This window comes from Emydura macquarii, unplaced genomic scaffold (genome assembly GCF_026122565.2).
Source record: "Emydura macquarii macquarii isolate MOO-44397 ecotype Brisbane River unplaced genomic scaffold, CSIRO-AGI_Emac_v2 contig_1045, whole genome shotgun sequence".
In the NCBI taxonomy this organism is placed as follows: Eukaryota; Metazoa; Chordata; order Testudines; family Chelidae; genus Emydura; species Emydura macquarii.
Window position 1 is genome coordinate 12,088,428 of NW_027131182.1, and position 13,729 is coordinate 12,102,156.

A 13,729-nucleotide genomic window follows, 5' to 3' on the forward strand; every position below is an offset into this window, starting at 1 on the left:
CACCCCAGTGTTTCTGTTCTTTGGCTCTTCTGGTGTATTTCACATGTGGGGGCCAGGGTTGAACAAACATGGAGGAATGTACAGGGTACAAATGACTGGCCCATGTGGTGCTCATTGCTTGAACCACGGACCAGCCAACCCTAGAACTGTCCAAAGCCTACATAGGCTGCAGGATATAGTAGTGTGGAGGGGACTCAGTATATGGAACTGAAACAGATGCAGAAGCCTTCAGCCTGGTGGCCATGAGAATGAGCAACCTCCTAAAAAGCTCCTTTTGCTGTGCTCTGTCCTCCTCTCTTGGGGTAGGTCTACACTACAAGTGCTACAGCAGCACAGCTGCAACTATGCCACTCTAGTCCTGTAGTGTAGACACTTACTTCAGCAAGGGAAGGCATTCTTCTGTTGTTGTATCCTTTTTGAGAGGCGGTAGGTAGACTGATGGAAGAATTCTTCCATTGTCCTAGCAGCCTCTACAGTGGGCATTAGGTCAACCTAACTACGTAGCACAGGGCGTGACATTTTTCACAGCACTGAGTGAAGTAGCTAGGTGGATCGAAGTTTTAGGCGTAAACCAGCCTATATCTCCAGTCATGCACCAGGAACTGCACTGCCAATCTCTTCTCATGCTGGGCTCCCTCTCTTTCTAGCCTCCTGTCTTTCTTCTCTCTCTGATGACCAAATTGTCCATCAGACTTGGTCAAAATGTCCTGCATCATTTCACCCCTCACTCTCTTCTAACTCTCATGGTGGTTGACAGTCTGCTCCCTGAGGGTCCTGGTTCCTTGTTTCTGTCCACCAGCGGTGGAAATACCTGCCCAGGAAATCAAAACAGCAGATTGTCTGATCATTAGGGGCAGGGGGCTACGGTGCGGGGGAGAGATTTCTATCCTTTTTCAGAGACCCCATCCCTTCTAGGTCAAAGGAGGATAATTTTTATCATTCAATTTTATTTTATTCACACACAGTTCACCACCCTGTTCAGAAATTCCTGCAAGCTATGCTTCAAGCCTACACACATATTGGTAAAATGCACATACCCAAGTCAATTAAAATAATTTATAAATCCCCACAATTTTTTCCCCAAGTGGGTGGTTCCTATGAACAGCCCTGTTGCTATCTATGACTTCACAAACCTTTCAGTGAGGTCACGCTCTGGAGGTCATTGATGTCTTGGAGGTGCCTGAGTGGAGTGAGAAAGGCAGCTAGTAAATAGGGGGCAGCACATAGTAGTATGAGAGGGAGAAAGGAAGATCCTCTGCTGAAGAAGGAGCAAACGCTAATTCTTGGAGTGAGTCATCTTGTTTGTCTGTCTAGTTTTTCTTTTGGCTTGTTTAAAGTTTACAGTGTGACCTGTTGGGGATTGTGTGCCTGGGGATTGTGTCTGAGTGGAGGCCAGAAGCCTGCTAGCTGCTAGCTGAATGTGCACTAGCAAGGCCCTAGCCTCCTGTCCTTCGATTCTTGATCACCCTTCCCTGTGTTGACCTAGGAGTGAAGGCCTTAAAAAACAAACATTAAGTGACAAAGGGGACCTAGCGAACAGGGGCGTCTGAGAGGGAGTTTGTAGGAGGGAAAAAATAAAACCGACATGGTTCAGAAAATTTGCATTGCCAGTGCCAACGCTGCTTCTAGTTTCTCCACCTGTACTGTGTCCAGACAGAGAACCCAATCATGGATGCCTCTACCCAGGTCCTGATGTGGATTTGCAGAGTCTGTGGCCTGCATTTTCTAGTTATAGAAAGCCAGGCTGGGGAGACCATCCAGTGTGAGAGGTGCCTACTGGTAGAATCTCTCAGGAAGCAGGTGGGAGAGCTACAGGAGGAGGTGGCTAGGCTGAGGAGCATCTAAACACACGAGGGATTAGCTGAAAACTTGTATATGGAGACCTCCAAGACTGACGAAGCAATCCAGCTGAAGAGGACTGCAGTAGCACCATCGGGGAGGAGGAAATGGCTCCTTAACAGGGAGGAAGCTGGCTGCTGGCTATTTCTACCATTCCACCCCTGCTCCCAAAACACTATCTATAGAGATTTAAAAAAAACAGTGAGATGCCCTGGCAACAAGGGATGAGGAATCTCCCCCAAAGGTGGAGGAGGAGAAGCCATGTATCACTGCCAAGAAGAAAAAAGGGTGGTGGTACTTGATGACATGACTTCCTTCTAAGGGGGAGGGAGGCATCCCTCTGCTGACCTGACCTAACATCCCGGAAGGTATGCTGCCTGCCAGGGGCCCACATCCGGGACAGTGCAGATTATTGCTGAGGATCATCTTGCCCTCTGATGACTACTACATCCTGCTCATCCAAATGGGCACTAATGATACAGCAAGATATGACCCTGCATAGATCAGAAGTGACTACAGCGTGTGGGAGTGAAGGCAAAGGAGTTTGGGGTACAGGTTGTGTTCTCGTTGAAGTAGGCCCAGGCAGAGAGACACATCCTGGAGGTGAATGCATAGCTGCATGAATGGCACCACCAGGAGGATTTCAGCTTCCTCAACAATGGGATGATGTTCTGAGAAGAAGATCTTCTGAGAAGAAATGGGGTCCACATATGAAAGAAGGGGAAGAGTATCTTTGGATACAGATTGTCTAACCTAGTGAGGTGGCTTTAAACTAAGATTGATGGTGTCAGGAGACAAAATCCCAAAGGTAAGCCCAGAACATGGAGACCTGGATGGAGGTCTGGGGCGAATATGGGCAATCATAGCAGAGAAACAGAAGAAACAAAGGGAATACAGAGGAGAAATCTAATGAATGTCTTAGATGTCTGTATATTAATGTAAGTATGGGGAATAAAGAGGAAGAACTAGAAATGCTCATGAATAATCACAATTATGAAATAATTGGCATCACAGAACTTGATGGGATAATTCACATGACTGGAATATTGATATAGACAGATATATCTTGTTCACGAAGGACCGGCAAGGGAAAAAAGTGAGAAGGTGATGCCTTGTATATCACACATATATACACTTGCACTAAGGTTGAGACAGACGTCAGAGATAGACCTGTTGAAAGTTTCTGGGTAAAGATACAAAGGACAAAAACAAGGGGGAGGTCATGGTAGGTGTCTACTGTAGATCACCTAACTAGGAAGAAGAGGTGGATGAGGCTTTTTTAAAACTACTAACAAACTGATACAAAGCACAGGACTTGGTGCTGATGGGGGACTTCAACTACCCAGATGTTTGTTGGGAAAACAACACAGCAGGGCACAGATTATCCAACAAGTTTTGGACTGCACTGGAGACAACATTTTATTACAGAAGGTGGAGAAAGCAACTGGGGAGAGGCTGTTTTAGATTTGATTCTGACAAATAGGTAGGAACTGGTTGAGAATTTGAAAGTGGAAGACTGAAGGTGGGTGAAAGTGATCATGAAATGATAGCGCTTGTGATTCTAGGGAATGGTAGGAGGGAAAAGAGCAGAATAAAGACAATGGACTTCAAGATGGCAGACTTCAACAAACTCAGAGAATTGGTAGTTAAAATCTCATGGGAAACAAGTCTAAGGGAAAAGAGTTCAGGAGAGTTGGCAGTTTTTTAAGGTGACATTATTAAGGGCACAAAAGCAAATTATCTCAATGAGAAGGAAAGATACAAAGTGTTGTAAGATATCACCATGGCTTAACCAGGAGATCTTCAATTACCTAAAATCAAAAAAGAGTCACACAAAAAGTGAAAACTAAGTCAAATTACGAAGGATTAATATAAAAAACAACACAGGCATGCGGAGACAAAATTAGAAAGGCCAAGGCACAAAATGAGATTAAACTAGCTAGGACATAAAGGGTAACAAGAAAACATTTTACAAATACATTAGAAGTAAGAGAAAGACCCAAGGACAGAGTAGGCTCATTACTCAACGAGGAGGGAAAGAATGACAGAAAACATAGCAATGGCCGAAATGTTAAATGCCTTTTTTGTTTCGGTTTTCACCAAAAAGGTTAGCAGTGATCAGACAGCTAACATAGTGAACATCAGTGTAAATGTGGTAGGATCTGAGGCTAGACTAGTGAAGAACAAGTTAAGAATTATTTAGGCAAGTTAGATGTCTTCAAGTTGACAGTGCCTGATGAAATCCATTCTAGAATAATACAAGAACTATTGAAGAATCACTGAGCCATTAGCAAATATCATGGAGGATGAGAGAGAGACCCTAGAGGAATAGAAAAGGACAAATATATTACCGATCTATAATAAGGGGAATAAGGACGAGCCAGGGAATTATAGACCAGTCAGCTTAACTTTGATACCAGAAAAGATAAGAAGCAAATAATCAAACAATCAATGTATAAGCACCTAAAAGATAATAAGGTTATAAGTAACAGTCAACATGGATTTGTCAATAACAAATCATGAGACAAAGTGGCTGAAGTGCTAGGGGAAGGTGATTTTTTTAGCATCTGATGAATGATCATCATATCTACAAGTGGAGAGGGCTCATGAACTGCAAAGGGGACCCTCCTGAATTTAACCGTCTGGAATTCCTACTCTGTGGGAAGTTCGCATGCATCACCAGCCAGAAATGGGTGAAAATTCATGGAAAAAAATTGCTCAGATACTGATTTACAATGGAGACTCTTTATATATAGTTTCTTTACAAGCATCCTGCATTCCTGCACTGACCAGACTGGCAGTCTGGGAACAAGTACGTCCACCACTCCCATTTGGAGTCATAATACAGGTAGCCGTGTGCTAAATACATCCTCAGCTACCATTTGGGCTAACAATACAGGCAGCCCAGGACACTTCTGCAAGGGAGATGGTTCGATGTGGTTGAGTTATAAGCTGTGCTGTACCTACAGGAAAAGAAATGCAAGCTCCATAAGTTTCACACCCCAGCCCATTGTTTTAACAGTAAGCATGCACCTAGTAAAATATTATTGCTAATTGCTTGTTTAATTTTTTTTCTCCATTTCCTGTGATCCATTTTGAATCCCACATGGTGTTGAGGAGGTGGGGAGCTAAAGAAATTATGCGGTTTATGTCCTCAATGGGTGCACACTACTATGCCCTGCTTGAAATAAAGAATTTTATAGAGAGTAATCCTGAAGTCCCTTCCATTCTTAATATTAATAACAAAAAACAGCAGCTGAAACATACCAGCTTCCAGCTCCAGAGCTTGTTGTGCTGCTGCGTCAACCGTGGGCTGCTCCCCAGGGCAGTCCCCAGACAGATCCTCTGAATATGGACCCAGGATGTGATGTAGCTGCTCTGGCGGCATAGTCTGATCTGAGAATGGCCTCAGCAACACTATTTCTTTGGGGTTTTGATCTGGTAGTTGCGAGTTCTCCTCTGGTGCTGCCTCTGCTTCTGGGGTTATAAACCTGCCATTCCCACTCAGGAGATCGGCATGAACCAGTGGGGGCTGTGTATTTGGCATGATTCCCAGCACCTATTCACACTCCTCTCAGAAAACAAGTAGACAGAGAGCTCTCTGAGGTGTGGTTCTCATCCTTGTCTCATTAGGCAGTGTTGAGAGAATTGCTCCCAGCATTGATTGTTGACCTGCTGGATCTCCAATACTACCAGCCAGTCAGGGTATGTCTATACTGCACACCAAACCTGGGCTCTGACTCGTGTTTGAACCCAAGCCCCATTTCCAGACACACAAAAATCAGTCTGATTTGGGTGAACAAGTACTCTGGACCCTGGTCCTAGGAACCTGCTATGGGGTGGGTCATAGCCAGAGTCCTGCTATGACTGAGGGCCAAGCCTAATCATTTTGCAGTGTGGATGCAGGTCAAACCACAAACCTGAGACAGAAAGTCTTTGCAGTGCAGCATGCACTCATTGGCATGGCTGTGAGACCCGAATCCAGCAATGGTGAACCCAGGTTACCACGCAGTGTGGACACTCAAGCATGGGCTTGGAAAAACTGAGCCCCCAAACCCAGTTCCACAGACCGAGGCTAAGTGTGCAATGTAGACATACCCTTAGCAGTGGTTCTTAACCTTTCCAAACTACTGTACCCCTGAAGCCTGAGTCCCACCCCCACGGGGCTGAGGCATGTAACTTAGTTTCATGGCGCCCCTGTGGCTCCAGGCAATTACCTTTCTTGCCACCCCCAATACCAGCTCTGCACTTGCGACCCCTCTAAAACTCCAGGTTAAGAAACACTGCCTTAGAGAGTCTTGCGTACATCTGCTCATTTCTTGTGCTCTTCCAGAAGTCATTGATCATGCTCTCCCCACACAGATTTACCCAAATCCCGTTGTGTTCCTCTGGCCAGCTAGAAGCACGCTGGATGTGGGGCTTCTTCTTAGTGAATGGCACAACTAACACAAGCTAACACTGTGTTTACAGTTGAGCAGTCCATGTGGAAAGGAAGGTTTAAATGCCAAACTGCTGTATTTGAACCAGGAGGTTGCTTCCCATTCCTGGGAACAGAGTAGGAAGTCAAGGATGCTGGAACAATTTTTATTGTAGGGGTGCTGCTGATGGAAACCATGTATTTGATGTTTGTTATTACTACTTCAAGCCAAGGGGGGGTGGTATAATTTAGGTAGAGAAGTTTTGGTGTAGAGGGGCTGGATCACACGTCTAGAGAATTATGGGATAACATTGGCAGACTCTCCAAACATGAGCTTGGTGACCTGAACTTCCCCTACATTCAGGTTGTAAAGTGAGTGGGTTTGGACCAGTGCCACAGTGGAACATGGGCTCAGGCCCACTACCCTAGATGAATCCACAGGCCTGCATCCTGAGAGGTTTCTGCTGTGTGTCAGAAGGCCTTGGGTGTGGTTGGCCGGGGGACTTGTGTTTAAACCTGAATCTGAGCCAGGGTTTACTATGCAGTGCAGACATACCCTTACAGGACCTGGCTGTATATTGTATGCAGACTTATGCGTGTCTCAGATGTTATTTATATTTATTATAAGTAGTCTGAGATCATAAACAGGAGCTGCAGATCCTGTGATTAGTAATAGCTGCATTTCTTCCTTTGAGAGTAAATTCACATAATAAGATGAGCCATAATAGTCATGTTAGTAATTGACAGTTAATGGCTCACCCTAATTGTTTGTTTTATAGGCTAATACCTCATTCCAGGGCTCCACACGCCATTCCAAGCAGGGCTCTGTATTACAGCTAATGCTCAGTTGTGGTTTATGTTTTAATAATTGGCAGTGAAAAGGCCGTAGAACTCGCTTATCACGATCAATACAATGAACATCACGGGTCTTGAAACCACCACCACAGTTTGTAGAGCACTGTACATAGAACAGAAAGAAGCACATCTTTAAACCACAGTTTTCTGACAGGCTAACATTTCTACATTCAGGGGGATCAATGCAAATGTTTGCTTCATTTAAATGTGACTGGAATTTCCTGTTCTTCTTAGGAGCAATATATCATGAGGATGAAAAATTGTTTCTAATCACAGTAGATTTGAATGTGCCAAAATTATTTCCCTCCCATCACTGGAATGTTTGGAACATCTACCAATAATACAAATGCCTTTTTAATTAGGAAGTCCTGACAACTTGTTCCAAAAAATATCATAGTAATAACGCATAATAAAAAAATCCCCCACAATTAAACATACTATAGATTCCAAACGGCTTTGTGTGTCAAATAAGAAATATAGCCAATCATCATTCAGAGTTTAAAGGAAATTCCCACCATCATGTAATGAAAAACAAGAGCATTGTGGGGATTTTACGGCCCTCTGAATCATCTGGTAACACTGGTATGCTGGAGGCAGGATGGACCACTGCTCTGCATTCTTGTGTTCCCTCAGTGGGCATTGAATGCATCTGGTACCTTATATTAAACTCCTAGCAACTTGGAGGATCAAGTCCCAAAACAACGAAGCATACACCTTTAAAAAACAACTGATTTAATCTAGTCTCCTTTATACTGCCCTGCAGTGGACTGCAGCAATATTACTGTGATGGGTGCTTTATAAATGTTTGTAATAATAATAATGACAACAATGAGTAATGAGAACAATAACTGCCACTATTAAAAATTCACATAACAAACAAATAAAATCCTCAAAACATATTTTATATATGAGAGAGTAATTTGGCTTGTAGCAATAGATTCCAGGAAAATAACAGACTGGCTAATATGGCAGGAAGTTTTATTACAAAAAGATTTTTACTTCAAATTAGTCATATAACTAGACTTATAATCCCTAAAATGTCTCTTGCTTACAGTACTTTATCATTAGCTTTGATTTTTAATTGCTTTCTGTGATAAAACATCATTCACGTGTTGCAGAAGTAATGACATTTACAGAGAAAAGAAAGGGTGAAATTCACCCCTGCAGAGAGGGCTTGGTAGGCCTCTGCAGTACTTAAACTTATTACAAAGGCTCTAATATGGTGGTGCCCAAACTTTTCCTGCCACACCCCCCTCTTACCAGTTACGGAATCTGTCCATGCTTCCCCTCCATTACTGCACAGTTGACTCAGCAGAGGAGCTTGGGCTGAAGGCAGAGCTGGGGGCTGACCTGAGGCTGGGGGAGAAGCTGAAGCTAGAGACAGAGCTGGCCTGGGGACAGAGATGGAATGAGTAGAGCCCTGCGCAGATACAAAATTTGTATTTGCATCTGATCTGCGATTTGCAAAGATGGTCTGTGGATATCTGCAGATTTGCAGGGCTCTTAAGAATGGAGCTGGGCTGGGGGCGGAGCGAAGATGGGTGGCACTCCCTTCCCACCCCATGTGGGGCTGGCCCAGGCCCTACCTCGCGCTCCCCCAGTGTTGCTCAGGGGCACGTTTCGCAGTTTGGGAACCACTACTCTAGTAACACTAAGTGGTGTATAGGCCTTATATAGGCTTCTGCACTGGCTGAATTTCATACACAAATCACTTATCAGTTAAGGTGCTCACTGATATGATACAATTTTCACATTGCATTAACAACAGGGATTCAATCTTTCAGGAGAACTTCCTGCCCATGGACCTATCCTTGCTCCAATGGCAATGACATTTCCTACAGAATGGAACCAAGAGAAAGAGTTTGGGAACTGGCTTTCTTCTCTTTTGTTAAATTGGTATTATTGCATATTGTGATTCAACATATTGTTAGGGGTTTAGGGAATGGCATGGAAGTTACAGTGCCATTTTTTAAGTGACCTGAAACATAAAATAATGAACTTATAAAACACCACCAAAACCTTTCAGGCCCTCGTCACACATCTTAAAACAGCAAAAAGGGATACATCCCAATCATTTTTATGTGCATATTTCCTTTAAGAGTCATATGTAACCTGACAAGGGACAATGTGTATAATGGGGACAAGCTATGACTCTATAAAAACAATGGATAACCATTGTCCCAGCTACATTTTCCTTCAGTTCTTGAAATAAGGCAATGATTTCTCTGAAGCTCAGGCAGCAAGGTGTGTGTCTAACGGTAACACTCAAAACCCCATATTCACTACTGTCATATAATTATGATATGTTCTGTACAAAACATGCTTTGTGAGGTATTATTTTAAAGGTTTTGATCTGGGAAACAGTAATATCCTGGTGAATTGTATGTGCTATCATTGTATGAGAAGTTATAAAATATTATTGGATATGCTACTAGAACTTGTTGTGGGCTGGGAAACACCGAGAAACCAGCTTTTCAGGTATAACAATGAAGTGGCTAGATGTGCTAATGTCCCATTAAGGAGGATCCACTCTCCCAACCCCCATCACTGAAGACTTCACCAAGGCAGATGGTACCTGTGAAATAAGGAGCTATAAGCCTGCTTGTGACATTAGAAAGGGTGAGATATTGCTAATATAAATCCTGTTCAGCATTATAGAATTTAGACAGCGGATTTATTTTTATTTCTTTGGTAACTGCTTCTGGTCTCTTTACACTTACCACTTATAATCGCTTAAAATCTATATTTCTGTAGTTAATAAATCTGTTTTATAATTTCACCTAAAACAGTGTGTCTTGGTTGAAATGTTCAGAGTATCTTAGCTTAACAAAAACTAGTGTATGCCTTCTCCTCATTGAGGGGGAAGCGGACTAATTAATAAGCTTGCATTGTACAGACTTCTGTTCAGTGCAAGATGGTGTATTCCCATAGGGTTAGGCTTGGAGAGCTGGGGTGAACTGGCTAGTGCTGGTGCCCATGTTTATTGAGGAAGAGCATTCCAGGTAACTCAGTTGGGTGTGTGGCTCCCCCTGCTTTCATGTTGGGTGAAAAGATAAGGGTGCTCAGCGGTTCCACAGCACTCAGGCTGCATCCTAGGTTTGCACTCTGTGACACAAGGTTACAGGTATTCCAGGGCCTATTCCTACATCCACTTTAAACTACTCCCCTGACTTTGATGGACATTGGTTCAGGCCCATAGTAAAGTTTATAGCAAGGTGATAACGAGATTAGGTAGTTGGGGAATGCCACTGCAGACACAAGAAAACTAAGAGAAAGTATGCATACAGCATGTGGAAGTTTTGCCTAATGGGATCCCTATAAAATACTTTACAAAATACAAAGAGTGATCATTGCTATATTTCTACATGCAAAATGTAACAAACATGAGCCACAAGTTATGCAATTAAGAGAGCACAGAATTAGTAACAGAGATTTAGCAAAGATTGCACAGACCACACACCCAAAATTAAATTAACTGTAAATAAGTTAGCAAGGAAATTACCAAATTAATGCTGAAAGATCAATTGGAAATCATGTGTGCATTCAATCAGTAAATTATTATTTTAAATAGTGAGCCATTTTAAATCTAAATATAAAACTGCATGGTTTCTGAAATTAGTGAATTTGCTGCTCACATACATAGTGCTGAATGATGTTACCTTGCTCCAGTATCCTGTTTTCCAGTTAGCACATGAACGGAGATGACATCTTCTTGCAGGCTCAGGTTTTCTAATGTGCTGACAGTCAGATTCATTCTTACTGCTACATTCCACATGTCTCCAAAAAGCCCCCACACCACAGGTGGTAGAACACTGCACAAGTGAGAGATGAAAGGTAGATGTCAGTTGCAGTTAATAAATCATTTGATAATTATGAAAGCAGGAAATGAATGAAACCAGAAGTTGTAGATTTGAAACATCAGTCATATTCAGTGCAGAGAGCAATTAACAAAAGGTAATGCTCAGAGATGGCTTGGATTGAAGTACCTACTACCCACCCATAAGCACCATTAAATTTTTGGGCATGGAAAACAGTGCAGTGGTTTTCCAACTTTTTCATATTATTTAAAACAAAGATCCTCGTGTGGATGACTGCCCTAGTCCTGATTCCACAATGATTGGGCTGTCTTCCAAAATGTCAGGATATTCAGGAGGCAGATTTCAAGTTACCCAAGCTGTCCCACTTACCATTAAGTGCAGTTCTGCTTGTCTACAAAAGTGAAAAGGAACAATCTTCTGTTTTATAGCATACACTGTTCTTCTCTGGCAAACTTCGGCCACTTAAGGAGCCATTCCAAATCTGTAATGGCAGCCCTGCATTTCTCTTGTAATCATTCAGCCCTTAATTGGTCCTTCAACTTCCATTTTTCTAGGGTAAGCTGTCAACATACCTATCCCTCCACTCTATTTCACCTCTCTATTGCCAATACTGCTGGTGACTGAAAGGAGATAATCAACAATTAGCATTGATTGTACGATGTTGAAAAATTGGAATGTATTTTTAACACTACTGAATAACCACACAGGAAGAGGAGGCTGTTTATAAAGAAGACGGATTCCAATAGTGACCAAAATTCTCCATCAACTTTCAGCTCTTTGGTATCCTACATGAAATACATTTGATCAGCCAGTTTCCAAGGGATGAATCCACATCCTCCACCAAAAAGCCAAAGTTTGCACCTTGCAGAGAGTTTCAAGACTGAGTTGACAGGAAGACAGAATTACTTTCTCAGTGCTAGAAGTGCTCCGTCTGCATCAAGGCTGAAGCACAATGGCAGGCCAACATGAGGAAGTTTCCATTGTTGCTGCCTGAACTGTACCTGATATGTGCTAAAAACAGTCAGTGAGAGAGGTGGGTTCAGCAATTTTTGTTCAGGTGCCTAAATCTTAATGTAGGTGACTAACTTCAGGCACCATGGTTTGAAAATGTTGACATCAACTAATGCAAAGAACCCTGATGCCTGTTTCTGTTTACATACAAGCCAAATATTATGGCAAAATGATGAAAAAGGGACTAAATTAAAGAGCATGGCCTTTATGTGGGATCTTGTTGATTATATTCTTTTATTACATTTGCTTGAATGTGGTGGTTGTGCCTCAATCCTGACTTCTTGGATAATTACTATCATAGAACTCAGCGAGATGACAATGTTGAGACCTATTTGTTGAACAAAACAACTTCCCTTAGAAATGGGGAAGGAAACCAACAGCAACATCAAAATATTGAACTATTTCAGAGGTCAACATTTCAGAAAATTTTGACTGACACAGCACGCTGCATTGCTGCTGTATGTTGTTTATGTTTAAGTAGAATATTCAAACATGCTGGTTTGGTAGTACAATAAGCAGAAATTATCCATTAGAACTACGCATTCAGTAATGACCAGGAAACTCAAAAAACCTGAATGTCCATTCACAGAAGTGTGCTCCTTATCGATTCTATTCAGCATGTTGAATCCTTGTGAGATAAGCAGTGGCTGTATAGAGTTATTCCATTATATTACAAGTCTCTGTGGTACAATATCTGGTCTCTATACATTTTTTATGACAAGTTGTGAAATATGGGCCAATCATCATCTTCCTTCTTAAGTGCCTTCAAAATGATGTTATTATTTTCTGAAATGAGTTTTCAAACTCACTGAGTCATAACTGTTTTCATACAGTAATTCTAGACTATTTCACATAAACCACAAAAGAACTGTTGGTAGACTCAAAAAGTAAGCCATCACTTTTTGTAACACATGACTATAACAAGATATTCCCTCCCCCCCATTTTTAAAAAACTATGTAGAGATAAAATTCTTAGTTTTAGTGAAAGCATTAATGCAGGTAAAAAATACCTCTGGCTCCTTTCTATCTTTGAAGACGAGGGTTAATAACAGGACAAATAAGTTAATGACATAATTATGGCTACCCGATCACTCTTCTCCATGTTCAGAGGTACGGTAATTGAATGTTTCATACTGGTAGCTGAGCAGACACAACTATCTTTTATGACAAGCAGGCAACATACAACTCGTTGCCCCACCTCTAAACCTTTTCTATTTCTACCCAGTTCCAAAATATGAGCAACTAAAAATACTTCAACAGGCAACAAAGAACTCCACACTGTCATTCCCTTTATGGGCCAAGTTCTGTTCCCAGTTAAACCAGTATAAATATGGACCAACTCACTGATGTTATGAATTTACAATCAGCATAATAAAGCAGGATGTGGCTCACAATCAGGATGCATCCTCAGTGGTGGATATGATTTCTGATGGTGAAATGCAATAACATCACAATAATCTACAGTGTCAACAGTTGACTGAAAAATGTGTTTGAGTAATACACTGTGCTTCATCCAATAAAAGTTAAAATAGCTGAATGAACCTGGTCAGAAAATGGGTTGGAAAAAAGAAATATTCAAGGAGAAAACCTTTAATTTAAAAGCATGGACTAAAATATTATGGCAAATCTACAGATAGCTCACTGTAAGTGTAAGACAGAAATACAAACAAATCACTTCAGTGGGGTGGCATTGGTTCATCAGACACTGAAATTTTTCCATGTTTCTTCAACATTTCTTGGAAAACATTAATTTATTCAGGATTAATCTAAAAGCATATTTTCCCTGTGT

At 41.9% G+C, this 13,729-nt stretch overlaps 1 protein-coding gene across 1 annotated transcript in view; it reads right to left on the bottom strand.

Annotated features, from left to right (window-relative positions):
* The window catches only part of ADAMTS12 (ADAM metallopeptidase with thrombospondin type 1 motif 12), a 244,510-nt gene that overhangs the window by 15,169 nt on the left and 215,612 nt on the right, over positions 1-13,729 (bottom strand). Inside the window, exons 20-21 of the mRNA XM_067545490.1 lie at positions 10,771-10,923; positions 7,044-7,214 (exon numbers count right to left, since the gene is read on the bottom strand). Coding sequence (XP_067401591.1) covers positions 7,044-7,214; positions 10,771-10,923 — 324 coding nt within the window. The remainder of the gene's footprint in view (positions 1-7,043; positions 7,215-10,770; positions 10,924-13,729) is intronic.